At 22.5% G+C, this 27,986-nt stretch overlaps 2 protein-coding genes across 3 annotated transcripts; one reads left to right on the forward strand and one right to left on the reverse strand.

Moving 5' to 3' along the window:
- The first annotated feature begins 6,262 nt into the window (after positions 1–6,262).
- LOC129606673 (arrestin domain-containing protein 17) lies at positions 6,263–9,888 on the forward strand. The gene is made up of 3 exons (XM_055517104.1): positions 6,263–6,517; positions 8,226–8,722; positions 8,800–9,888. Exons 2-3 carry the CDS (start codon positions 8,267–8,269, stop codon positions 9,361–9,363), a joined length of 1,020 nt encoding a protein of 339 aa, XP_055373079.1. The 5' UTR covers positions 6,263–6,517; positions 8,226–8,266; the 3' UTR covers positions 9,364–9,888.
- Positions 9,889–11,311: 1,423 nt separating this feature from the next.
- On the reverse strand, positions 11,312–27,687 carry LOC129606662 (GILT-like protein 1). 2 transcript variants are annotated; one of them, XM_055517092.1, is made up of 5 exons: positions 27,666–27,687; positions 26,343–26,432; positions 12,748–12,882; positions 12,290–12,649; positions 11,312–12,116 (listed from the first exon to the last, which is right to left on the reverse strand). In XM_055517092.1, the coding sequence occupies exons 2-5, from the start codon at positions 26,400–26,402 to the stop codon at positions 11,940–11,942; spliced, it is 732 nt and encodes a 243-aa protein (XP_055373067.1). In that variant the 5' UTR covers positions 26,403–26,432; positions 27,666–27,687; the 3' UTR covers positions 11,312–11,939. The 2 variants fall into 2 exon arrangements, with proteins under 2 accessions (XP_055373067.1, XP_055373066.1); XM_055517091.1 differs by lacking the exon at positions 27,666–27,687 and adding an exon at positions 27,523–27,594 and having other exon boundaries at positions 11,313–12,116.
- Between the last annotated feature and the right edge of the window lie 299 nt (positions 27,688–27,986).

The raw sequence follows: 27,986 nt of genomic DNA on the forward strand, positions 1-27,986 counted from the left end.
TGATTCTAAAAAAAACTATTTTTTTTTTTTCGTTTTTGGATAAAATTTAATTAAAAAAATAACTTAATAAAATTATATAAATTATAATAAAAGAAAATTGTTAGATAATATTAAAATATTTTAGAATTGTTAAAATAAAAATCGTAATAATTCAATTTGAAAATAAAAAATTAAATGTAAAATACAAGAAAAATATTAAAAAAAAAATTAAACAAATGCAATACGGTATTCTTTTCAAAATATCAAAAACATTATAAAAATATTACGATATTACGATAATTGATAATATTGTTAACATTTTAAATAAAAAAAAAAAAAAATAATAAATTTGATATAAGAAAATTTACGATAATTAGAAAATTTGAATTAAAAAAAAATTGAAATAAATTTTTTGTACATATAAAAATTTAGTAAATAAAATCTAAAAGAAAAAAAACATTTTGTAATTTTAAGTATATAAAAAGAAAAGTTATATATAAATATAAAAGAATGTATATGTATGTAAAAAGAAAAAAAAGAAATTTTTAAAATAAAAATAAAAATTTTGAATTTTTTTTTCCAACCTGTTGTTATATAAAAAAAAAAAATAAAAATGAAATTGTATAAAAATAAAAAAAATAGAAAAATAAAAATAATAAATAAAACATAAAAAAATTTGCAATTAATATTAGTTGTACTGGGTTAGGTAAGGGCGTGTTTAGTTGGTGCGCCTAGGGGTCCCGTGATGATGTGTTATGTCAGCTGAGTTTGTTCACAATCTTCTTTCTTTACTCATATTTGAACTGATCTCTTATTTAAATATATTTTGTAGATATTTTGAATCAAATGAGTAAGAAAATGAGAAATTTTGATAAAAAATTGGGAAATTTGGTATAATGAAAATAATAATGTATTTATTTATATAAAACAAAATTTATTTCAGGTGTATAAATTTTCAACAAAAACAAAGGCAAATTTTCTTCCAATCAAGAAGATTTTGATACCAAATATGGCAACAAATTCATCTTTTTTATTATAAAAAAACGTAATATTTTTATCAGTATATATATATATATTGTAAGTACATTAATATTGAATATATAAGAGTGTGGAAGTAGAACCATGGAAACAACTAACAAAATACCTCAAAAGCTCTATTCGTTTGAGAAAATTGTTTTAATATGAACTAATAATTATTAAATATGGTTTATATAAGGAGTTATATAATCTGTCCATTCTAATAAAATTTTATTAAATACGTCAATTATTATAATTATTGTTATTATACCATTGTTTAAAAACTTTCTTATAATATTCTTCTTATTGTATCATTGTATGTCTTATACATTGCAAAAAAAAAAACTATAATTAAACGAATATTTAATTTTATGTCAGCTCAAAGTATACACATTAAATTTAAAGTTTTCTATTTAATTTTAGTTAAAAAAAGAAAAATACGTAAATAATTTTACGAAGTAATTATTCTTTTTTATAATAAAAATTAACATAAAATATTTTACTATCGCACTCTTTTTTATTGCTCATTTGATTTAACTCTTTTGTACCTCTAGTTCAAACTAACACTTTATACCTTTTCGTGAAATTCTGAAATTCATAAGTCTCCATTTATTTTGCTAATACAAGAATAATTTAGTATTTTTTTTTTATAATGAGCAGAGGGTTACAATCTCTGAAGCACCAGCATTTTAGCCGTCTTTTACAATCTAAAAGCCGGTTTTGTCTGAACACTCCCCTTTACCTTGCAATGTCTACAATACTACAGTTTGTCAAGAATATAGGATCCCTTCAAGAAAATTATATGTGAAGAAATTAGTCTTTATTAATATATTAATAAAGGGTTAACTTTAAAATCAGCAATAAAAAGAGAAAATTTCATTTTTGTTCTTCTTTTTATAACCTGCACTTCGTCTAGGGTATATTTACTTTGGTATTGAATTTGAAACCACTTGAAGGAGTCGTTTCCGATATGGACATATGTTTTTGCTCAGCGTAAAATTCTGCATTAATTTAGACATGTCCGTCCGTCAGATCGTACGAAATCGGCACCAAACTTTCACAAGCTGCTTCTTTTGCGCAAACGACGGCTACTATTGTAATTGGGCCAATTTGGACAACGGGTTCAGGTAGCTGCCAAACAACTGCAAAAAACAATTTTAAATGTTTGGAAAAATAATAAAGTCACATTCACTAAATTTGGTAGACCTAGCTCACCAAGTCCAATTATAGCTCACATATATCCCTGAAGTTTTGGTGGAATGGCATGACAGGTTTGGGTGGCTGCCATACAACCCCAAAAGCAAATTTGAATGATTTTGGAAAATAATAGAGTTAGTTTCATAAAACTCGGCAATCGTGTTACCAATATCAACCCACACATATCCCTGAAGTTTTGATGGAAAGGCCTAACATTTTTGAGTACCTGCCATGGAACTCCAAAATCTAATTTAAAATATTCAAAAAAGTAATAGACACAAAACTGTTATGTGTCCAATTTTAGGTCAGACATATCCATGCAGTTTCTATAGAGTGGTTTGTCAGGTTCGAATACTTGGTATATAACAATGAGAGCTAATTCTAGATATTTCAAAAACAAATTTTAAACTCACACTGCTGTTGTGCAGGGTATAATTCGGTCGGTATACTGAAACGTTTTTACTAGTTTTAATTTTCTTTCATTTAAAAATACCAAAACAGAAAATCACCTATAATATATAAAAGACTTAAGTGAGAATCTTTTTCATTATACTAATTGTTAAATTTTAAAAAAAAAATCTCAAGCACAATGTGCAATTTATCAAATATTTACAAATTATTTTAAGATTATAATTAAAAAATAATATTATTCAGTTTCAAATTTCACAATATCATTGATTCTTATTTCAAATGTGATTATACTGCATCAATCGAATTCTATATTATATACCATAATAAATTTAATTTTTTTAACAAGTTGAAGAACACTGAAAAATACAGCACATTTACATAAAATTGCTAAGAACATGCTGTAGTTTAACCAAATAAGAAACAATTGCAAGTATAAAAAAAAATGAAAAATTAAAACTGTTCAAATTTAAGATTTTAATTTTTTTCAAAACCAGTTACCATAAATATCTTATTTCATTTGTATATGACATATTTATATTATATATATTTCATGGTAACAGAATGTATCGATTCTTTAATTGTAAAGAAAATATCAAATTAATCAGAAAGAGAATGTAAAATTCTATTTATAAATATAAAAACAAAAACATAAAACTTGTTGATATTCAAAAATACAAGAAATATCTTAAATCAGCTGGTCACTTTTAATTTTTCATCAAATATCTAATTTCACTCTTAAATTTTTTTTTTGTAATAATAATAATTTACAACTTATTCCGTAGCTGTATATTATCAAATTATAATATACGAATATAGTTAAAGTGTAAAAAATTCTCTAAAATTTTCATATATATAAATAAATATACATATTATGTATTTGTATATCTAAGTACATATCATTTCATAATAGACAAAAAAAAAAACATAATAATAGTGTCTATTAGCAGAAAGTTCATTGCTTCTCTCACATTAAATTTTTCTTGTATATTTTAATATTGTGACATTGAACGCTCTGTATATATACAATATAACATATTACCCATCACTAAATAATTAAAATGCATGAAAAATTAAATATTTGTGTATTTTGTATACAAGTGATTATTTGATAAAAAAAAATTATACATAACAAAATACAAACATATATAGACTAAATCATAAAAATAATAATCATAAATTAATGAATAGTTATATAGAAAATAAAAATCTAAGATATAGATATAATCATAATCTAAGCATAAGTATGATTAATATATTTAAACCTACAATATACCACCGCCTAACATCATTTAATTTAAATTTACTACACATAAACTAAAATGTATACTAATGTAAGTTAGAGTTACTTAATATATTAGTACACATACATACATACATACAATATTTTATAAAGTATAATGATTATTATTAAAAATTAAATTAAAATAAAAATTCTCTTTATGAGAATATTGCTTTGTTATTTTTCTTTTTCTTGTTTTTTTATTAATATAATAAATAAAAAAAACATAAAATACAATAACAAATTCATGAAGCGTAACATTAAAATTTTTTTTTTTTTCAAAATATTTACGTATAACTTTAACTTAAATTTTTTCGGATCATAAGCAACATTGCCACTCCATTACCATTATTATAGCTAAAAGGTACACGGCAATTATATCTTATAAAAATGAGAGAGAGAAAAATAATTTGTTTGGAGCAATACCAACACATATACATATACATAAATATATAAAATTGAAAAAAAAAAGTGTATAAAGAAAACAAAACAAGAAAAAAAAACTATGAGATAACAAAATGAGGGAGTACTACTATAAAAATTTTAATAATAATTTAAAAGCAGATGTTTACAACTTGTTTATATAAGGTTCGTTTATTATATAATTCGTATTTCATTAACCTGGTTTAACTGGTTAAAAAGACTCTATAAATACTGTAAGTTTTAGGTTTATTAATACATTTTTTTTTTTATTTTAAGTACATAGATGCACACAAACACTTGTATCGTAAAATGGAGTACGATGCAAAGTCTGGATCGACATCGAAAGACGTGTTAAACCTATGAGATTTCTCGTGGTCTATTAAGATGTAAAGTGAAAGCTATGACAGTCAAAAAATTCCAAAGACTGTGATGGAATGGTAATCTGGTTTGGAACCCTTTTGCAGGGGAGAATGAAATGAATGAAACAATAATCGGGACGAGTTGCGGACAATTTTGTCATAAATAACATATAAAATGGCTCAAAATATTTTTTTTTCGTTCTACCGTTTATTGAGCCGAAATTATTTTAAAATTAAAGAAATTTTGGTAAGTCTCTGCTGATTGGCAAAATAAAGTACGTTTTTCTAATTGAAATTAATTGACTTTCTAATCTTTCCAATCTAATCCTATTATCTCACCTATATTTCTTTAATAAAACCCATCATTTATTTGTAAAAGTATACGTAAAATAAAATTGAAAATTGTTTTCTAATTCTGACAAAAATTGTATAATAATTTTATTCTCGCTAAATCAAATATAAAATTTTATATTCAATTCATATATGTATATATATACGTAATATTATATTATCATCATATTAATATAATATAATTTTGTCTACAAATATGGCATTTATATAATATATTTTACCTGTTTTACCTGTTTACCTATAAATTTGTATATGTATATAAATAAAGAAAAAATAAAAACAAAAAAATACAAAACATAATTCTATATTCGGTTATGGTTACATTTTTACTCCAAATATTTTGGATTCTTACTCTCCTTCTCTCTCTCTCTCTTTCTACTTACTGTTTTTCTTTCATTATAATGTATAAAAGACTATACTATGTAATCAGTGCTGCCATATAGATTAGCCCAAATATTTTCATTTTTTGAAAAAAAAAAATCTTTCATTTTGAAGACTTAATTAGAAAAAAAATCTTGATGAACGATAAAAGATCTTTAATTGAAGTTTAATTGAAAGAAGTAGGAAGCCAAAGTAGCACGATTTCAATTGGAACCCAATTAGACGCCAAAAAGAGAAACTACTGACATGTAAATTGATATGAGATGTCATAAGCCCTTAATGCATCAAGCCCATTAACTGTCTTGAAAGTAGCGTTACCATACGTTGAGTATTAAATTCTATTTTTGGTCAAAACGTTTGTTTGCAAACTTTGGAAAATATGGAAAAATGTATAAAAAAAATTCCAAATCTGAAAAACTTCAGTAACGTTAAAAAACCTTAATTTTGAAGATATTTTTGCATGTAAAATTTAAAAATTTTAAATACATATCTTATTTTGAAGTTTTGCACACAAAAATAAAATGACCAAAATACCTTAATTTTGAAGATAAATCTACATTTTTTGGCAGCGCTGTATAGTATAGTATTGTAATAGTAAAGTAATGAGTTACTGTCATTGTGTATTTGATTATTTTCTCAAGAGATTCTTTTCTCTCTTTAATAAATCTCAATTTTTTTTTTAAATAAATTTCTTGATATTAACATTTATACAATATACTCAAATGATTTAGTTTAGAAGAAGCACTCTATAATTTATGACTAAAAATAAAATACGAATTTATTTATAATTTTAATTTTTTTTTTTATTTTTTTTTTTTTTTTTGAATTTAATATGCAATAAATTATAATGGCAGTTCAATAAGAAAAAATTAAATAAAATTATTTTTAATTTTTAGAAGAATTAATTAATTTCAAATCGTTTTGTATTATTTTTATTATTATGTATGTATGTAGTAGAATTAAATGTAATTTTTTAAAAATTAAATTACAATTGTAATAATGTTAAACAATCAAATTGAATGCAACAGTACAAGTTAATAAAAGGAAAAACAAATAAAAATAAACAATAAAATAAAAAATAAAAAATAGAGAGAAAAAAAGAAAATAAAAAATTGTGAAGGTGAGATATAATTATATAAGGGATCATTTTATACCTGCTTTGAATGATAATTGCAAAATATATGATTATTTGTATGTACACAAAAGTAATGTAATCAATCAACTAAAAATAGTCATCAGATCTTAACACAAACAAAAATTATGTGTATACATGTATGTTCGTATATTTCAATGCTAATGAATTTTTTTTTTTTTAAATAAAATAAGATTAAAACGATAAATTATTCAATATTTTCTTATTTTTTTGTAAATAATTTTACTAAAATAGTTGATTCTCTATAAGTGATCTAAAAAGTGTACATAAAAAGTGATCTAAAAAAAAGATTGAATAATTTATTATAATTTTATATGCATATTTAATTTATTTATTTAGATATAAATAAATAATTATTTTTTATTTAAATTTTGTTACATTTCAACAAAAAAAAATTACAATAATGGAAAATATTAAAATTTAACTGATTTAAAATTTGTCAAGATGATGATTAAAGCATATTGAAAACATTGTTGGAAACCTTGACAACGCCCCCTACACACATTTTTTGCTTTTTAAGTTTTAAAAATTTTATATACATAATATATAGTTACTTCTATTCTATTTACTTGTACATATATATTATTACTATTATGTATGCCTATAGGCCCAGCCAGGTGTGTTCTTTGGATTTATATTTTAATATATATATATATATATATTATATGTACACACATTATAATTTATTAGAATGAATAAGAATAAAAGAAAGAAAATAATTAAAAATTAAATAATTCTTTCGAATCTTCAACACAACATAATTTAAGTATATTCATATATGTATTTTCAATATTTCAAATTTGGATTCCAAAACTTGATTTAAAAAAAAAAATTTCCTATTTATATACAAGAAAAAAAATTTAAATCTATTTGATTGACAGTTAAAGAAGCACTGTATTCAATATTTATTGTATTATGGAAACACTGCTTTTGTATTTCTTATATAATTCTAATATAGGTATATTATGTGTTAATAATAAATCACATGTTATATAATATATATATTTGAAGAAAAATAATGTGATCATAATATTATTATGTGCATTATTAATTAATATAGATTTCGGTATATACGGAGATAAAATTACATTATGCGTATAAGTTATCGTAATATGTTATTTAAGCATACTCTTGAAATATCGGAAAGTTTTTTATTTTGCTATGAAATACAATTGAAAAATCTCTTATTGCACAATAATACTGATATTTTTATACAAGGTTATATAAACAAAATATTTAGATTTTAAAAATATTTATTCATAGGTGTAAAAAAGTCTAATTTTGTAGTGCAATATAACGTTGTAATCACTAAAAAATTCTTGTGACTGCTTAGTAGTAATTTTCCAAGTCTATTAAATTTCAATTATCATACCGAAAATACTTTTATATATAGCTTTGATTATTTTTTACCACATGCTATTGTTATGTTCAGACCCGAAATTCTTATGTATAGAAAGGAAACCTATTAAGGAAAGAAAACATAATATTAATAAGGATCCAAGAGTAATTCTTTTTCTAATGATACTAAATCGAAAATTGCATACTTTTAGGAAAACATTTCTTGATGTGGAAACTTTGTATGCTTAAAATAAAATTAAACAAGTAAAATAGCTAAATTATATAATTAAAAGATTTTATAAACAAATTTTAAAATAAAATTTCTTTTTTGTTACAGAAAATTTAAAATTCTATACACATTACTTAAAACAGTGAAAAATGCCTCGTAAACTCTTGAAGTTTTTAATAATTTTTGATAATACATCATTACTTTATTTTCCTGGTCAATTTTTATCGGGTCGTGTTTTACTTGAATTGCAAGATGATACTCCAGCTTTAGGTTTACATTTTCATGTTGTTGGTGAAGGTGTTGTTCGAGTTGGTTCATCAAGACAAGAAAGAACATATGATAAAGAAAATTATATTGATTTTCGTATGAAATTATTTGGTGATATTGATCAAGGTCCAGCTGTTCTATCACCAGGAATTCATAGTTTTCCATTTAAATTAGGTTTACCAGTTGGATTACCATCAACATTTTTAGGTCGTTATGGTTGGATACAATATTATTGTAAAGCAGCTTTACGCGAACCAAATGGTCTTATTCATAAAAATCATCAAGTTTTCATTGTTATGAATCCAATTGATTTGAATTTAGAAAAGCCGATATTATCAGTAAGAAATAATATTCTTAATTTATTAATTATTAACATATATTAATTTTTTAATGCATATATATTTTTTGTTTGTAGCATCCTTTTAGTTGTGAAGTTGAACATAAATTGGGAGTTGCTTGTGTTGGTGGTGGTAGTGTTAAATGTCGAGTATCACTTGATAAGGGTGGTTATGTGCCAGGAGAAAGTATATCAATTACAGCATATGTTAAAAACAACAGTAATGTTGTTATAAAACGAACAAAAGCAGCATTAACTGAAACAATTGAATATTTGGCTAGAGGAAAATGTATTCAAGTAGAAAAACGGGCATTAGCTGAAATTGCAAGAGGAAAAATACGTTCTGGAGAGAAAGATGAATGGCGTAATGAAAGTTTATATGTACCACCATTACCGCCAACAAATTTACGTGGTTGCCATTTAATTAAAATACAATATGATGTGTTCTTTATTGTAGAACCAAAATCATTAGAAAAAGAAATTAAATTGCAATTGCCAATTGTTTTAGCTACATATCCATTTCGAACTGATAATCATGATGTTTCAAATACATGGCCTGACTCTGTATTAAAACCGGATACTCATTATCCATCAACATTACCCATATTTCGTCCATGGTTACATGAAAAACCAGATCCATAATTCTATTATTTTTTTTTTTTTTGCATATTTTGTTGGTTTTATAATACATATGATGTACTTTTATATTAAGCTAATCATTCTGAAAAGCTACCTTAATTAATAATCGAAACTACGTTAATTTGTAAATGAAAATTTTATTAAATGAGGACAATTCAAATACAAGTTGTACAACATTATTCAATTTTCAAATTGAATTTTATATGTAAATGTAAAATTATATCCATTTTAATAATAATACTAAAAAAGTAACGTGGTTTTTTCACAGATTTAGGTAGTTTTTCGGAAATAACGTCATTATTTAATTTAATATACAATTAAATAATGTATATACTAAATTAAATAATATAAAAATATATATTAATTTTTTTTTGTGAATTAACTTTGCTAATTGTTATATTAAGAAAATGAAACAAAAAAAAAAAAAGTTTTTAGTCAAAAAATAACGCTTGAGTGATAAAATTTATGAATAAAAAAAAGTTTATGAAACAAAACTACAATTATATGAAGATTAAATATACATACATATTATACACATTATTAAATAATATTTTAAATTTTTGTAATATTATAAAATTACAACTTTTATACAATTATTATATAATGTAATTGTTAACAGAAAAATTCTAAAGCGATATTATATTAAAAATGAATGATAAGACTTTAAAAAATTTTTTTTTAAATTAAACTTTAATTTAAAATTAGTTTCTTAGTTTTTGTTTTGTTTTTATCAACCCTTCAGAATACATAAAAGCAAGAAAATATAACGAGATTACCTTAAATCAATTTTATTCTGCACGTATAAAAATGTAAATTTAAAATTTTTCATTGAAAAATTATACATAATTAATTTGAGTCGTAAAATTGAGTAAGCTAGATCTCTATTCACATAGACTCCTTTTGTTGAATTAAAATTAGTTGATAACTTTTAATCTACTTACGAAGTACAAAATTTATTTTATTTTTTACATTTTGTAATTATGAATAACAACAATTCTCCCTCTTATAATTGATTTTAACACCATTATTCATAAATTATAGAAGAAAAATTCTTATTCTTTTACTTTATTCTATAAAGTTTAATACTCATAAGTAAATTTTAATATATTTGGCAATACTCTTAAACATTTTCAAAATTTGCTAGAGTTGCCATTGTAATAAAACAAACTATAAAAAGCTTTTTACTTTAAAAGTTTTCAACAATTTATGAACGGCACCCTTCATTTCTATATTGTTGTTATTAGCTTCTTGCTTTAAACGTTACAAAAGCTTTTTCTTTTAAACTTTAAATCAAAATATAACGGTTAAATAGAATTGTTATACGATTTTCCGTTATTCATTTTATTTAAATTATGATAAAATTAGGTATTTTAGATTGAATAAACTTTAGGTATTTTCGAAAATGCAATTTTTTTAAGTTTAGAATTGTAAAGCTTTTAAAGCTTCATGTACAAATTAAATGTAAAGGATTTAAAAATTAAAAGTTGCATTTTCAAAAATACCCTATCGGGCAGCCGATTTATTAAGAAACTAATTTAAATAAAGTAAAAGTGAAATAATTACAAATATTGGGAAATTTCTCAAAATTTTGAGAATAATCGAAATATTAAATGAAAGACGGTAAACATTATTCCCTTATCAGGCGGTCAGTCTAATAGTTACAAAGCATATTTATGACAATATGGTCCAAGAAAGGAGTAGATTTTTATTTTTGCATCATTTACATTTTGAAATTTGGAATTTTTTCAGAAATTTGAATAATTAAATATTGAATAATTAAAATATGAGTAATTTTCTTGTTTGACAAATCTGAATAACAATTCGAAATTTATAAATTTTGAATAAAATTTATTTTTGGTTCTATCGCGTTTGTTATACATTCAACTTTAGGACAATAAAAAATTCTTTAAATTATAAAAACGGATTTGTTTTATCAAAATATTTGATTTTTATTTCAACAAAAAAAAAAATATATATGTATTTGTGTATATTAATGTAAAAACTTTAGTAACGCTGCAATGGTTAAAATTAAAAAAAAAAAATTTTAATGTTTAACCTTCGGAAATTTGCATTTCAAAAATACATACAATAGTACTTACATAATGTACTTATAATAATAAATGTAATTTTACATATTAATAAAAATATTTCATAAAATTCTTATAATTATAATCATACCAATTAAATTTTGATAATCCCTATAATTTAGAAAGCAGAAGACATTTAAGTAACATTTAAGGAGGTTTTTTCGTTTTTTTTTTGTTAAAATATCATTAATTTTGGTTTTTATTTTTCGATAAAATTATTTTTGAAATTTTATTTTTATATTATTAAAAATTTTCTTATACACTTATAATAACCTACAATTTATTTTATAAAATTTATGTTCAAAAATTGAAAACATTTTAATTCTTTTTTTTTTTTTGTTAACTTTCTTTTGAATTATTTTTATTTTTTTGCTGGACGGAGTTTTGAATGGAAGTTGTTTGTTTTATTACAAAATTTTAAAATTATTATTTACTTCTTGATCGCTACTCTAAATTACATTTTATACAAATATAATAATTGATAATCAATAATTAAAATAATCTTGATATAGCTGAACCTAATACAATTAAAATTGGTGCAATATAATTTTTTCCAGAACTGTTAATTCCTTGGCAAACTCTTGGTGATGGTTGTGATTGTGCAATATATTGACATAAAAATCCACGGAAATTTGTTAAAGCTTTTCTTTGACGATCATCATCATATTGCTAAAAGAAAATAAGAAAAAAAAATGTATTAAATAGTTCGAGTGGTTGAACAATTTTTAACAAAGTTCGTAATTTATTTAATTTAATTAATTTACAGAGCAGATAAGAATAAAGTATAAGTGACAAAAGTCTAAAACTGTGCTACTTCTAAATGGCTATTTCAATATGATTACCTCTGAAAAAACAATTGTTGGTACACTCTTTAATGGATTCTGAAATTCCATAGTACGTTCACCATTCTTTTTTAATAATTGACTACCTTCTGTACTATTAGCACATTGTTGAATATTTTCCCAATTATTAATATGATTTTCACGTGCACATTTTTCACCTGGATATTTATTATCTGGGAAATTTTTACCAATTTTCATTAAACAATTTATAAAATCTAATTGTAATGAAGCTTTTGTATGTTCAATTTCATATGAATTTGCTTGTATATTATCAATAGCACATGAATGTACTTTATTGCCATAACATTCATTTGGACCATGATGACATTCAAATAAAACTTCAGAGCCACGAGTTTCAAACTAAAAAAAAAAAAAAAAAAATAAAAATAAATCGAAAATATTATTGAACAAATTATAGAAAAAAAAAAAAAAAATTATTTTAATTTTTGTGTATTTACGGTTGATTTGCCAAATGGTATCCAATTAATATCAACATAATTTTTTAGATCTTCTTTAACAACGGGATATAATTGTTCGGTTATAAATGCAGCACTATCCGGGCATAATGATTCATAATAAACATCTATTTTAACCTGTAATTATATAAATTAGAATAATTGTTAGACCATAATATTATAAAAATTGAAATATTAAAAAATAAGAGTTTCAGATTTGTTTATATATATGAACTATTAATGTCCAGCCCAATAAAAACGTCATTATACTTGTCAACTGTTCTAAATTTCGCTAAATAATTTCGTTAGTTCTTATTTCTTAAGAAAATCTGTGAATTTGTTAAATTTATTAGAAATAAATTTAAACTTTCTTGGAATTTATTAGAAAGTGAGTGTGACATTAGTTGCCAACAAGCTTTCAAAAAATTGACAACTAATATCGAACTAATCAGAAATTTATTTAAATTTCAGTATAAATTTTATATCATTTTAACTTAAGATTTTCTGCAGAATTTCTTTGATTTGACATGAACATCGAACACCCACTATATGACTTTTGAATGCACATTTATCTGCTGTGTGTTATATGTACCTTTCGTATCTGCTGTGTATTTTAGCTAATTTTTAGTTTCTTATTATTTTGGCGCGGCATAATTTAAGATATTTGGTTAAGAATGGAAAATTTTTTTACACTTATTTCCCAGAGAACCCTTATTATGTATATATGTATATAAAATCAACAAACCACTTTTACCTGGATTTATTTGGTCAAGTAAAAATTACTGACGTCAAGCTTCTTTTATAATTATATTGGTAGAAAATGGCAATATAAAAATTATGTAAATTTTTTTTATTTTTTTATAAAAATTATCACAAAAAAGAAACCAGTTTTAATTTTATATATATATAGATTATGATTATTTCGGTTCTTCTAAGAAGAAGGCTGGCTATTTGACTTGTTTATATATGAGAATATTTTCTAATAAAGTCAAAAAGACTTTCGCAGAAAAAGAAATAACATAATAAGCAAAGGATTTAAACGTGACGAGAATTTGGTAGAAAAAAATTTTTTTTTTTATTTGAAATTCTCAAATAAATTGGTAGTTTTTTTTTTATCTTAAATAAATATATGTGTATAGTAATGTACATATGTGTGTAAATATGTATATATATATATATTTAGGTTTTTTTTTTGCCAGAATTATTTTTTCAATATACTTACTATCATTTTCTAACCGGTTAAGAACCAAAGAAAAATTTTATACAAAAAACTTGAACAATGAAATTAAAATCATTGGGCAATTTAAAATTTTAAATGAATTCAGTTTGTGCCACGAATAATCGAGAAATCATTAAAAAAAAAGTATTGAACTTATTTAAATTTTTAAGAAATTGAAAATTTTTTTATTAAAGGGAAGAATTCAAGGTCTTGTTTATTAGTTCTAATATACTACAATTATAATTCTATAGAAATTTTCCAAAATCTGATATAAGTGCAGTTGAATTTGCAATTTTCAAGTGGGACTTTAAAAAATATGATTTTATTCAAATAGTTTGGCCAAATGTAAGAAAATATAAGCTTGAATTGAATAAAGTATTATAGTCGGGCTCTATAGGAGGCTCATTTGTTTTGATATAATGATTGTGATTGACCAAGAATTTGATCAAAAATTTAAATTTGAAATATTTGATACTAAACTTAAATATTTTGATACTAAATGTCATTTAAATAACAATTCTGTTAAAAATATGTAATGTACTTTTTAGACTAATATTGAATATTAAAATATAATTTTTACTGTAATTTCCATGAAACGTGCATACTGCAGTTCTCGCAAAGGTTGTTCATTGTATACAACTCTATACAAATAGCAAATACGTACGCACAGCATAGATCATTTCAAATATTTTGGATTATCCAAATTTTGTAGAAAAAAAAAAACAAAAAGAAGAGTAAAATCTCATAAAAGTTCTTGCAAAGCATAAAGAAGATGAAAACAAAAATTAAGTTTCAAATTTTAACTTTTGATTTTATGCGATGATGGTGACGTAATCCTAAGTTAAATTCCTTTAAAACAAAAACCTTTTCCATTTATATTAAATAAAAACAAAAAATAAGGTTTTAAATAAAATTCTAAAATATTTTGAATAAAAATTGATTTTGTAATAAAAATTATGTCATGTTGTTCTCTTTTCTTGCTGTCCAAATTATAAAAATATTTTTTTAGCAAAAAAAAAAATTCTTTTCGTATATTTTGTAGCCAATTAGATGATTTCGATTTTTGTTGATTAAAAGTTTACATAAATGATTAGATCCTGGAATTTATAAACAAAAATTAACATTTAATTATCATATAAGAGAAATATCTAATAAATTCATTTTTTTTTTTTGTAAATTTTTTTATAGACACAAAATTTTTGTTTTTTCTTTTATCATTTGTCCAATATTTCACTAAAATAGAGCCAACAAATTTAATTTTTAAATATTTGTTTTTGTGCTTTATGGTGAATACATTTTGTAAGTGTTATACAATTTCTACAAATATATTTACATACACATGCATTTTAAATTGACATTAAATACATTATGTACAAATAATAAAATTTATTTATTCAATTGTTTTCTTTAAAATGGAGAAAATAAAATTGCACTAATGTGTACATTTGCACATATATACGAGTATATAATGTATATAAATATTAAATTTGAGTCATAATGTGTCATATACATGTGAGACAAATAATTTTTTAACAAAAAAAAAAAAAAAATACGCAAAAATTTACAATAATTAGCGAAAATTTTATATCTTTTCTTTTGAAAACCAATTTACACTCAATTAAATTTAAAATTGTTAATTTTTTTTTAATATATGTAGTTATTTATGAATACCTGTGTTGTTTTTTTTTTCAATGACTATTTAAAATTAATATGGGTATTGGGTATACATGTACCCAAAATGAAATAATTATGGAAAATTACAAAATTTTATTTCTGTTTTTCTTCCAATATTGTATATTATGACTGTACTTTAAAACTATGATTTGATTATTTAATTTGGTAATTAAATTTGGTAATTAAATTTGGTAATATTATATATCTGTTATATATTTTGTAGGAATGCCGCAATAAATCACCATAATTTTAAATACATTTCACCTAAAATGACCAATAAAATGCAATGATCAAATAAATTTGATCACATTTCTCTTTAATAAGATTTTAAGTTCTGAATCATTTGAAAATAATTAGCTGACATATCTTTCTCTTATAGTACCACACTGATTTGCATATATTTAGTAATAATTTTATTTGTAATTGTCTGTGATCTTTCACGTGAAATGTATTAAAACCTTTATTAATATTAAACTAATATCGTGGGGTAAAACATTCGAAATATGAAAAATATCACAATATCACGTGCCATTTAACCTTTATTATTAACTAAAATTTAATTTTAATTTTTTGTTTTCTTTGATTTTATATTGTTTATATGTATATAAAGTACGAGTATAATTATAAATTTAGCAATGATACTTGAACTACCATATAAATCGTACTAAAATTAGGCAATATTTTTCAAAAACATTTTTTATACTCTCATGTTTTGCTCATTATGAATACATGTATGTACATATGTACATATTGTATAACTAATTTTCAAGGATGGAAACTCTATATTAATTTTTATTATTTAATAAATTATCATTTTTATTTCTACTTATAAAATTTTTTGTGAAAATGCAATGTACTCAATACAAATTATCCATAAAGATTCAATATTATTTAGAACAAAATTCTCTCAAATTTCATTTTTATTTTATATTATTAACAAAAAAATACTATAATTACTCTCTCATCAGTGTAATTAGTTCGAAAAACTGTTACCTACATATATTAATAATTATAAATACATAATTAAACTACTTGGTATTATGTACTTGGAGCGTACAAGCAATTAACTAGTTCATATTATAGATGCTATTTACTCTTAAATTATAAAGGTCTTTACTCTTCTACCATTCTGTTATACCAGTTTATGCAAGTACATAATAAGAAGAGGAAGAACATAATAAACAATTTAATTTAAAAATTTTCTCATATCAAAAATAATTTTGACAAAAATTTCCACTGTTTAAATTTTAAGTTTGTTTCTATTACTTTATACCTTGCCTTATTCATTCTTGCTGTTCTGTATTCTACTTCGTTTCATAATTGCATTTTCATAATAAGCATTATATTTTTTTTTTTTTTAAATTTTTGTTTTTCTTTTTTCAATATCAAATTGGAATTGATTAGTTTGCGATCAAAATCTAAAATAAAAAATCTAATGTGATCAGCACATAACCGACCGCAATATATATTGTCTAGCTTAGTAAAAGTGTTACAAGAAAATTATGAAAATGCATTTTTAACACTTCCTTTCAATTTTAAGTAAGTTTGCAAGCTTTTAGCTAACTTAACTAGAAAAGTGTAAATTTGTCTCTTAATAGAATTTCATTTTGTTCCACCCGAATCCCTCACCAATAAATCTCAGTAAGAACTACAACTGAAATATCAAATTTCAAGAAATTCCATCAATCCGTTCCGTAGATATGGTAAAAAATGTAAAATTGGCCACCAATTTGATTTCCGAGCCCTGATCTTAGAATCCGTGACATAGCCAAAATAAATTTACATATAAAATTTTATCAAAATCGGTTCAGCCGAGATATACGCTTGCACATACAAACCGACAAACTGACATCTTTCTAAAAGTATATTATTTTTGCTTTCCTACTATGGATTTAGTGCGTTCCCACTAAAAACTCGACATCCGACAAAATTCGGTGCCATCACATCACCTACATCATTGTTTATAATGGACCGCATGTAATAATATTACAATTTTGCTTAAGAGAAAAAGCTCTAAGAAAAATATTAAAACCAACAATTTGATTTATTGTGAAACAAGAATTACCACAATAACATTTTCCTTATGCGTTGTGTTTTTTTTTTTGTTTTTGCGTTCCTCTCTTTCTCTCTTTCAATCTCTTAAAAGGTAGGGAGATTTTTGTTGCCTTTTTACACAATATAAAAATTTTCCTAATTAGACCCCATTGTATTCTATGATATGAAATTGTAGTTAAATTAAAATTGGTAAGTGTTAAAAAATAAAAAAATTAAAAATAAAATATTCATGACATACCTATGTACATAATATAAATATATATGTACTCGTATCTATTATGTACTTTTTATATACATACATATCTACAGGTAATTTTCATACATTTATGTTTTGTACATTAACCCTAATTTTTAACTTTATTTTTAAATTAGAAATAATTTGAAGCTTAAAAGTTTTTTTTTTAAAGTTACAGAGTAAACAACAATAGAAATAAAAAGTGTCAATGAACTCGAAGGTTATGACCTGCTGTTAAATAAAAAGGCATTAAAGAAAAAAAATAACTAACGCATCGATTGTTTGTGGTATGATATTGTTGTTGTTGTATAACAACTTCAAATTAAATCAAAAATAACTAAGAAAAAATCAAAGGCTATGGTATTAAAAATAATAAAAACGAAAATCAAAGAGGTTACTTCATATTGAGAGTGAAACATTAAATTTAACACAAAAAAAAAATTTTTACAATGTTTTACACTTCACTTGGTATTTTAACAGCAATTCCTACCCAATCAAATGTCAAATTTTAATTTACATGAAAGCGTACACTTAACATTCACTATATAATTTAATACATACGCCTATGTATACATGCATACATATATCGAAAATATACACCAGTAATCGAATACCTTTATTACTTCTTTAACTTTCTTTTAAATATAAGTTTCATTCATATTTTGTACCTATTACAGTTATTTAAAAATCAATTTTACTTTAAATCGCATCATGAAAATTAAATTAGTGAACTGCAGTAACGGTATATTTACATACACACATTTTACATTTTTATTTCCATTAATGGTATGCATACACACATACATGCATAGATTATATGTTTATTATTAATTTGTTTTGTATTTTCGTGCAGCATTTTCAAAATGTTATAGACCTAATTTGAATATGAAATTTAAAAAACAAAAAGTGAAAAAAAAAAAAAAAATTAATTTATACATTACAGTATGTGCTGTGCTCTTCAAACTTAACTCAATTTTTAATATTAGTTTGGCTAACGTAAAATCAGTCTTGTTCTATTAAATTGAATAGAATTTTTGAAATATGAAAGTATTTTGATTAGAATTGCAACACTATTCAGTTAGGATTAGAAAATTTACAAAATTGTTATATGGGATTACATTTGAATTACAACACAATGCAACCATTAAAACATTTTGTATACATATATAATAATAGCCAGACTATTTTGCAAAATGAAACTATTTCACAAATTAATGGAAATTAATTTATTTGCGTTAGCTATTAAAGTTTGTGAAGGTATCATTTAACAAACATGAAAAAGTTATACGAGTACAAACAAAACAATTTAAATTTAAAATTTTGCAATTATGATTACCGATTTGATTCAATAATAATATGTTCTTACAAAGCCGAAAGCTGAAATATATCGGAATAAAAAAATATATTTAAGAATCCGGAAAATTTTTTAAATAAAAGTTATTTAACGAAGAATGGCAACATTCAAGACGTTATAATATTACTATGAGTGCCTTAAATTTCAAATTCATTAGCATATTATAGGGAGATCCGGTCATAGCTACGCTTAATTACACATTTGGTAAATAATTTTATTAAAACTTAAGCTCAAACTTCATTACTACAAAAGTATGCATACATCACTGTATATATGAGTGTATAAGTAACAATAAATGAATATTTTTTCTTTTTTTTAGAAACTGATGTATATTTACTGAATTTAAAAATGTAAATAAAAGACACCCGAAGGCATAATTTTCAAAATTTACCTACATACCTATTGAATTATAAAAATATAATGCAATGAAACCTGAATAGGTATAATCTAGGCATGGGAAATTTTGTTCCATATATAATTACAACAATAAAACGCTTATAAGAAAAAAATTTCCAAAAAATATAATCTATGTTTACAAAACAAAAATTATGCTTAAAAATCTATACTAATACTATATATTCACATATATACTCCGGCTTATTCACAAAACATAGAAAAACATTAATTTTCTGGTTTAACTATTTTACAACACAAAAAAATAAAATAAGAAAAATCGCTGGAAAAAAAAATTGAATTATAGGTTCATTTCAAATTTATTTTCAAATCTCGAATTGTCTTAGAAAAACGAGTTATGGAATAATAAAAAAAAAACGAAGGTTATTTATTCAATTTACAGTATAACACTTAAAGTATATATACATTTATATATGAATGTGTATACTTAAATGAAATAATAAAACAAAAACATAATAATTCATCATTTGCGAAAAGCTATTAAAACAACACAAAAAACAAATTTTTAATATTGCCAATAACGTGACAATTTACCTTACATTCGGTAATGCCATACAATCTCATTCATATCATAAAATATGTTTATACGTATGTAAATACATCTTTCTTAATTTTTTTTAAGATATTATTATAATGACGTAAGCATTTTAGTATACTGTATAATTATTTATACTAAATTCTTATTTATGAAAATTTACATAACCACAGCATTTGTATGCTTGTGTATTATATAAGTATATGTCATACGTTTTTTATGCCTCACTAAATTATGACTTTACCAACTACTTATATATAAATATCGAATAAATATCTTAGTACATAAATGCATATATAATGTACTACATATACTCATATTTAGTAAAAATACAAAATATATATATACAGAAAACAATTATAATAGTTTATATGTACACACATCCAATATTATTATTATATATTGTAAAATTTTGTTCTACAATAATGCACCTTTACTGTATGGGGTGCACCTTTACAACGGTGAATAATTTTAATATTATGTGCAGTAATCTATTATACATAAATTAGTTTGTACACATGTTTGTATTATATGTATATATTTAGCTGAATGTATACCTATACAAAAAATCATGTAACTAAATAATATCAAAAGTAAAACCAATCAAGAAACAACTTATAACATGTATGCACGTATATACATATATAGGTACAATGAATTATTAATGAAAATCTTGTGTATTTAAAAATCATAAAAGTTGCTGAAATACACTTGAATTTCAATTTTGAAGTTCTTTTTATAAGCATCACTATAAAAGTATTCGGATTTTATTGCTTTAGGTTAGTATGTAGGTAAAGCATAGAATTCAATTGAAATTTAATAATATTTTAAAAATTATTGTTGGATTTTGAAAAAGTTGTTAGGTGTGGCAAATATGGTATACAAAAATAAAAAAAAACCAAAAAACCTGCTGTGCCTTTTTCTTATTTCATTTTATTTTCTTACAAAATTTAGAACGGTATAAAACGGTAGCTAGCGTTTTAATATATATAGTAACATAAAGTTGGGAAGAAAAAGACTTTTAATTTTTCTACTTATATACATAAATGTATATGTATATAAAAATAAATAATATGTTTATTAGAATTTGTTACTTGTATAGTATATAAATTAAAGCATTAATTATACATGAATTTTTTAATTCCTTTTACTTTTGATTAAATCGAAAAAAAAAACTATCGCTGGAAATTATGTGTGCTTAAAGTTGAACTCAATAATTCACTTTTATATATAAGTACATGAATAATATATAATATAAGAAAAACTTAATAACAGAAATATTTCAATGTGGCATATACCAATATACATTTATGTACGTAACAATAAATTGACCCGGTGAATAACTTTAAATGAGATTAAAATTTTACTCTTATTTTCTCCGTTTTACTATTGATATTATCATTATTGTTGTTATTGCTATTATTATTCAGGTGTTCAATAATAATAAATTCAACAAAAGTTGTCATTTTGGAAAGTTTTTATATTATAAATTAATTCAAAATGAAATTTTTGAAAAACAAAAAAATTAAAAAAGAAAGTTTTTTTTTTTTTCACTCTTAATTAACAAAAATTTAGTTATCCGTTCACGAAGATCATAATTAAAATTCCAATAGCTTAGATAAATATATACATAGGAACATTTCGGATTCTTTTTGTCTTTGTACAAAATGTAAGTGTGGTGCATGACAGCATGTGAATATAAAAATTTAATAGAAAAGTGCTGTGTAGAAAATCATAAAAAATTAAAGTTTTTAAATTGAGAAACAAAATTACTGCTTTAAAATTTCGTTTAGACGGCAATTCCTACAATAATAACGCATGACATGCTAAAACCTTTTTGCTTTCATCATTTCATAAGTTTTCATAATTTAATTTAAAACGCAGTTTTATTATATTGTCATGCAATATTTTTTGACCTCATCTTTTATATTAAATTTGGTAATAATTTTTGAAGATCATATGCATTATTTTCAATTATATTAAAACTTCATTGAACACAACATGTGATATTTATTGGGGATGATTCACTATATATAACATTTCTTCACATCTCTTGATTCTTCACACTAACAAATCTAAGACAAATCTTCGTAACTAAAAGAGTATTTTATATTTTTTGCAGGTTTTTTTTTTTTTTTTTTGTAATGAAGTTCATTAAAAAGTTAATACGAAATAAACGACCGAACTTTGGCAATAAATTTGATTAATTAGTTTCAATTAAAATTTGAATGATATACAAATGGATATGTACATACAAATTTACGAACATAACAAAATTGTAGTTGGATAAAGTTCAATTTACATTACAATTTCAAAAAATTTATGTATCGTTGCTCCAATGTTGATGTGATCCATATGCCATTTTGGGATTTTTGGAATTAGCAACACCTTCTTAGGGTTTGAGGCACGTTCTTACGAGCACGAGTATAATATAAAAAACTTGTATCGCTTAGTTAAAAAATAATGTAATTTCAATCTTTAAACTCGATTTACTTGAAATGTAAAACATGACGTATTTGTGGTCACTTCAGCATTGAACCGACGATATGTATGTAAGTATAAAAAATTACGTTTCCATTTCTTATTCTGAAATTTGAACACTTATATACATACATATTTCTTTTTCAGGTATAAGTGGGTTCAACAGATCTAATAATCTAATGAAAAATAATATGTCACTACGAATATTAATTGTAATTTTTAGAATTTATGTAGATATAGAATTTTAATTTTTAGGAAAAAAATTATATAATATCCATACATGTATGAAATTATTTGAGTTTATTATGATCAACATAATCCCAATTTGAATTCTAGCACTAGAGTTAGTATTAATTTTAAATAATAGTACCGTAGTAAACTGAGATTATTCGATAAAAGGTACTTTTTAAAATTTACAAATTTAACAAAACAAAAAATCTAAAAATAAAACAATGTAAATATATTAAAAATTTTATGTGAATTTTCATTGTAAGCAATAATTTTAATTAATAGGTACTATACTCATGTCATTATGCCCTATGTCATATGTGTATTCACATACCTATATACAAGCATCGAATGTATGATATATGTATGTATGTATATATATTTCGGTACATAAACATTTATATTGTTATGTAATAATATTAAAAATATATATTTTTAACTAATAAGGAGGATACTAAATCTCTATATATTTAAATTAAATGAGTCAACTTTTGATTTTATGATGATGATAAAATAACATCAATAATAGCAATGATCAAAGTTAAATTTTTTTTTTTTGTTATTGGCAAAAGAGCTTCGAATTTTCATAAACAAAAAAACTAACTACCAATATGAAGGTCAGAGTACATGACAAACAAAATTTTATTATTTGAAATAAAAAAATATTTTCAATTGAAAGTAAGAAACACAATATTGCTTAATGGCTCACATATATGCGTTTCACATACTTAAACACATACACATGTACTTGATTTTTTTTAATGAACTATTAAAAACTCATCAAAAATGTCTACAACTTGTATATATCTAGTTCACATATTGTATAAAATTTATTACTTTAATTCGTAAATTATTTTCGTTAATGAAACTTGTAAGTATAATAAAAAAAATATTAAATCAATTTCTTTGAATCAACCGAATAATCAAATTTCGTGAAATTTTGGTGTTGCAATATAAAGTGGGAACAGTGTTACAATAATATCTTGTATAAAATTTCGGCTTTTACGGAAAACAAGCTTTGTATATTTGTACTCAAAGGGAAACTAATCTGTATTTAACTTTGTTTGGTAATGTGTATTCTGTTAAACGCCTATATATCTATTCGAATAAATCGAAATATACACATATATGTATATGTACCTTTAGCTTAATTAATTTTCTACATATATGGAGAAATATTATTTACTTAAAATTTATTACCAAATTTAAGTATACCCGCAATGAAACTATGGTTGAGTAGGGAAAAGCTATAACTTGAAAATCTATTTTAGTATTGAAAATTTATTAAATTTCAATTTTTTTCCATAGTTTTTATCAGTTTTGCCATTTTAAAAACTGTTTTTTTCTTTTATATTTCCGTCTTCTCAAAGTTCTTACACTAAACTTTGAAAGTTAGAAAAAGAATTGAATGTTCGTAAAAATTTAACTCACGATGATAGACAATAATAAGTTGAAATGCTCCAAACTAAAGGTGAGAATAAAAAAACTTAAATTATTTACATACATACTAGATAAATACATACATATGTACTTATAATAAAAGAATGAAGGTTCAAATAAAATTATTGGAGTAAAATTATGAAAAAATTACTTGAAAAATATTGTAAACTTAAAGAATAAAATGGAAACACTAAATTTAATTTAACTTATTTTTTCAAGGGTATTAATGATTAATTTTTCAGATTGGTTTTGATCCTATCAAATTATAAATACATCTATCAATTTCGTGTTATGAAAAAGTCAATTATGTCAATTATTTCATTACACTTTGTTATTGCAATATTTAAGAAATTTTTCTCTGGTGGGAGAAAAGTAAAATCATAAAATGGTTTTTGAGAAAAAAAAAACAAAACCATAGATGAAGTAAAATTACAGATGACAAGTTAAGTAATCTGATCAATCTGATAAAATTTCTCGATAGCAATGAAGAGATTAAAAATTTATTTTTTTATATTTTTTGGTTTTCTTTATTTTATTGCTACTTTTTTTTTTTATATTGAATGATTAATTAATTTCATTTTATTTTTTTTATGTTGTTTTTACTTTTAAAATAATATTTTCCATTTGAATTGAATGAAAAATTTAGTATGGAAGTCGTAGGTGAGTTTTACTCTATAACTTTGTTTTTTGATTTAATTTCATGAAATGGAAAAAAATAATTTTTATTAAAAAAAATTTATTAATAGTTTTTAGTTTACTGTAGGTAGATGTTCACAATTATATGTTTGAGCTTCTTGGAATATTAATTTGAATTTAAAATTCGAAAATGTCGCAATTGTTTTATACCACCACGCACAATGAATCATAAAATTTACCACATTTATTAATGTGGTATTAATTACTAATAAATTTGGTAAGTTTATGAAAATAAAATACATATATTATATAAGTATTGTTATCATTACTAAAAAAGTAATCAAATTTTCATAAATTGAGAGCCTAGGTACTAGGTCTATCTAAAATTTTGTCTTAAAAACTTAATTTTCTATACAAAACTTTAAAATTCAAATTAAAATATGTACATATATGAAACATTTTTAAAAGATTTCGATAAATATTAAAAATATACCTTACACATTAAAAATTAACAAAATTTTAAAATTCGTAGTTTATATTGCAATATCAAATTTCATTAAATTTAAAACAGAAAATGTAAAATTATAAATTTTTTGACTGCGGTACTGTACATGTATTCTAAATAAATTTCCCATCACATAATCATTATAAGTAATTACAATTTAACTACCGTCATGATATATTAAACAAGAATATTATAGAAGATTTTTCATTAAATACAATTTACTTTAGGATAATCAAATTCAAATTTAACAATATATAAATTAAAATGCAATCCGGTTTGACTTAATATATAATAAAAACGAATCAGCACAGGTGTACTCTTAACATACTTACTTATATATATTATATGTATATAATACGTGTATGTATTTATTTAAAAAAAAAATTCGATATTCAATATTTTTAAGTTGTCATTATAATTTTTTATGATGAGACATTAAAAATTTCTGTTTTATTCCATTAGATACAATGTAGTAAGGCATTAAGAATCGTATTGAAAATATTAAAATAAAACAGATATGTACTTAAGTAATGGTTCACCATTAAATAATGTAGAACCATAGATATTATAAATTTCTAATATCTTCGAAAGAACGTATAAAATTACTAATATTCACAATAAATTCGTTCATAAATTCATTATTAATTTTAAGATGTGGGGCGCAAGCTTCAACTGATGAAATTGAAAAAAAAAAAAACTTTTTTGTGCAAATTGAAAATTTTGAGAAATTATAGTTTACAACGTTCTTCCTGCCAAACATTTGACTATTTTCAAATCATTTTTATGTTTCTTATAAAATCACATATATTTGATAAAACTTACCTTAATGGTTGCACTGCAAACTGAAATAACAGCCAAAAGACCCAAGAATTTGTACATCATTCTTTTAATTTTTGTTTGTTTTTTGTAAAACTAAAAATAACAATATTAAGCGATTAGAAAAATTGTATTTCTAGTCATCTTTATTAAATGGTAGGTATTTAATACATATTAAATATTATTTAAATACATATATATTTCATAATTTATTCTTTCAGATTAATGAAGATGCATTTCAATGGAAAAGTACACGTAACATACAAGAAGTTCAGCAATATGTAGGTGCCTACCACAATATGATATGAAAAAATTTCGACTTTTCAATAAAAATTTTCAAAATTCAATGGTAATGCATATAGGTACCCTGTGTTTAAATAAAGAATTAATAAATATTAAACTTATAATTTTGAACGATTAAAATTGTTTTCGATATTTTAGTTTTTGTAAAACTGTACTCTATAGTTCTGTAAAATAAATCTCTTTAAAATGTACGGAATATGCAATAATTGTACGTATATTTATCACAATATCAACTATATATATGTAAATTGTACGCACATCACATGTCTACAAAGAACTCAATGGAGAAAAGAATTTATTTTAGAAAAAAAAATACAATTATTAAACAAAGCTTCTAATGAGTCATTGTAAATAATTTGAACTTGTACAGTGAAAAATGATCACTTAAAATTATAAATAATTTATGAGAGAAAACATAAGTAGAAACATAATATTCTTTTCATTAAAAAAATTTATAATTTAATAAAATGCATTTTTTTGTATACAATATGAATATTGTATGCTACAAAGATTGGCATAGAAATTTTTATAAACAATTTAAGTTTATATTATTATGTTCATCCGTTGGTACACATAGTAAATATGAACATAGTAAATATGTATAGTATATATGAATGCATAACACACTAGTTTATGAATAAAGTATGAATAAATATATTGTATTGATTTTTCTATTTATTTAATAATTTTAATATTTTATTAAAAATTTTCCCACAATTTAATATTTATCCTGTTTTTTGTTTTATAATTTCACATATAAATATAAAAAATCACTAATTTGATGCATTATTATAGCAACACATCATCAAATCTAATCAATACTTAATATTATTTTTATATACAAAATATTAAAATATAATTTTATAAAAGGAACGAAACGTACCTTAAAACCGATTAAAGCGAATTAAAAGAAAAAAAACAACCAACTAGTTACGAATTTCGAACTAAACTAAAACATAAAAATTTAACTTAGGTTTTTTCATACATAAGCTAAAAGAACAAAAAAAAAAAAAAACAAATACCTACTTAAAATGAACTTTTTTTTCCCATTTGCTTTTCAATTTTTATTAATTACCGTTCTCTATATAACTAGCAAACAACTTTATTACAAAATAATATTGTTGTATGGTCGCTACGCTAGTAACCGCTTTTTTTTCAATTTTCTTTTAACAATATTTTCTCAAACTTAATTTATATATTGAGGTAAGCAAACATAAAAGAGAGTTTTTTTAGTTATTTGAATTTTCTCTCTAAAAAATTATATACAGTTGTATTTTATAAAAATGGAACAAATTTTTAACATAACCTATGACTGTTTCTTCTCTTAAAAGTCTAACACTTTTAATA

The sequence above is a fragment of the Condylostylus longicornis genome, unplaced genomic scaffold (assembly GCF_029603195.1).
Source record: "Condylostylus longicornis isolate FDR11 unplaced genomic scaffold, ASM2960319v2 ptg000020l, whole genome shotgun sequence".
NCBI classification, from domain to species: domain Eukaryota; kingdom Metazoa; phylum Arthropoda; class Insecta; order Diptera; family Dolichopodidae; genus Condylostylus; species Condylostylus longicornis.

Coding starts and splice junctions, on each gene's coding strand:
- LOC129606662 (XM_055517092.1), bottom strand. CDS start 26,402: ATGATGTACAAATTCTTGGGTCTTTTGGCTGTTATTTCAGTTTGCAGT. Junction 12,650..12,747: donor TACCATTTGGCAAATCAACC/GTAAATACACAA, acceptor TTTTTTTTTTAG/TTTGAAACTCGTGGCTCTGA. Junction 12,117..12,289: donor CAACAATTGTTTTTTCAGAG/GTAATCATATTG, acceptor ATTTTCTTTTAG/CAATATGATGATGATCGTCA.
- LOC129606673 (XM_055517104.1), top strand. CDS start 8,267: ATGCCTCGTAAACTCTTGAAGTTTTTAATAATTTTTGATAATACATCA. Junction 8,723..8,799: donor TAGAAAAGCCGATATTATCA/GTAAGAAATAAT, acceptor TTTTGTTTGTAG/CATCCTTTTAGTTGTGAAGT.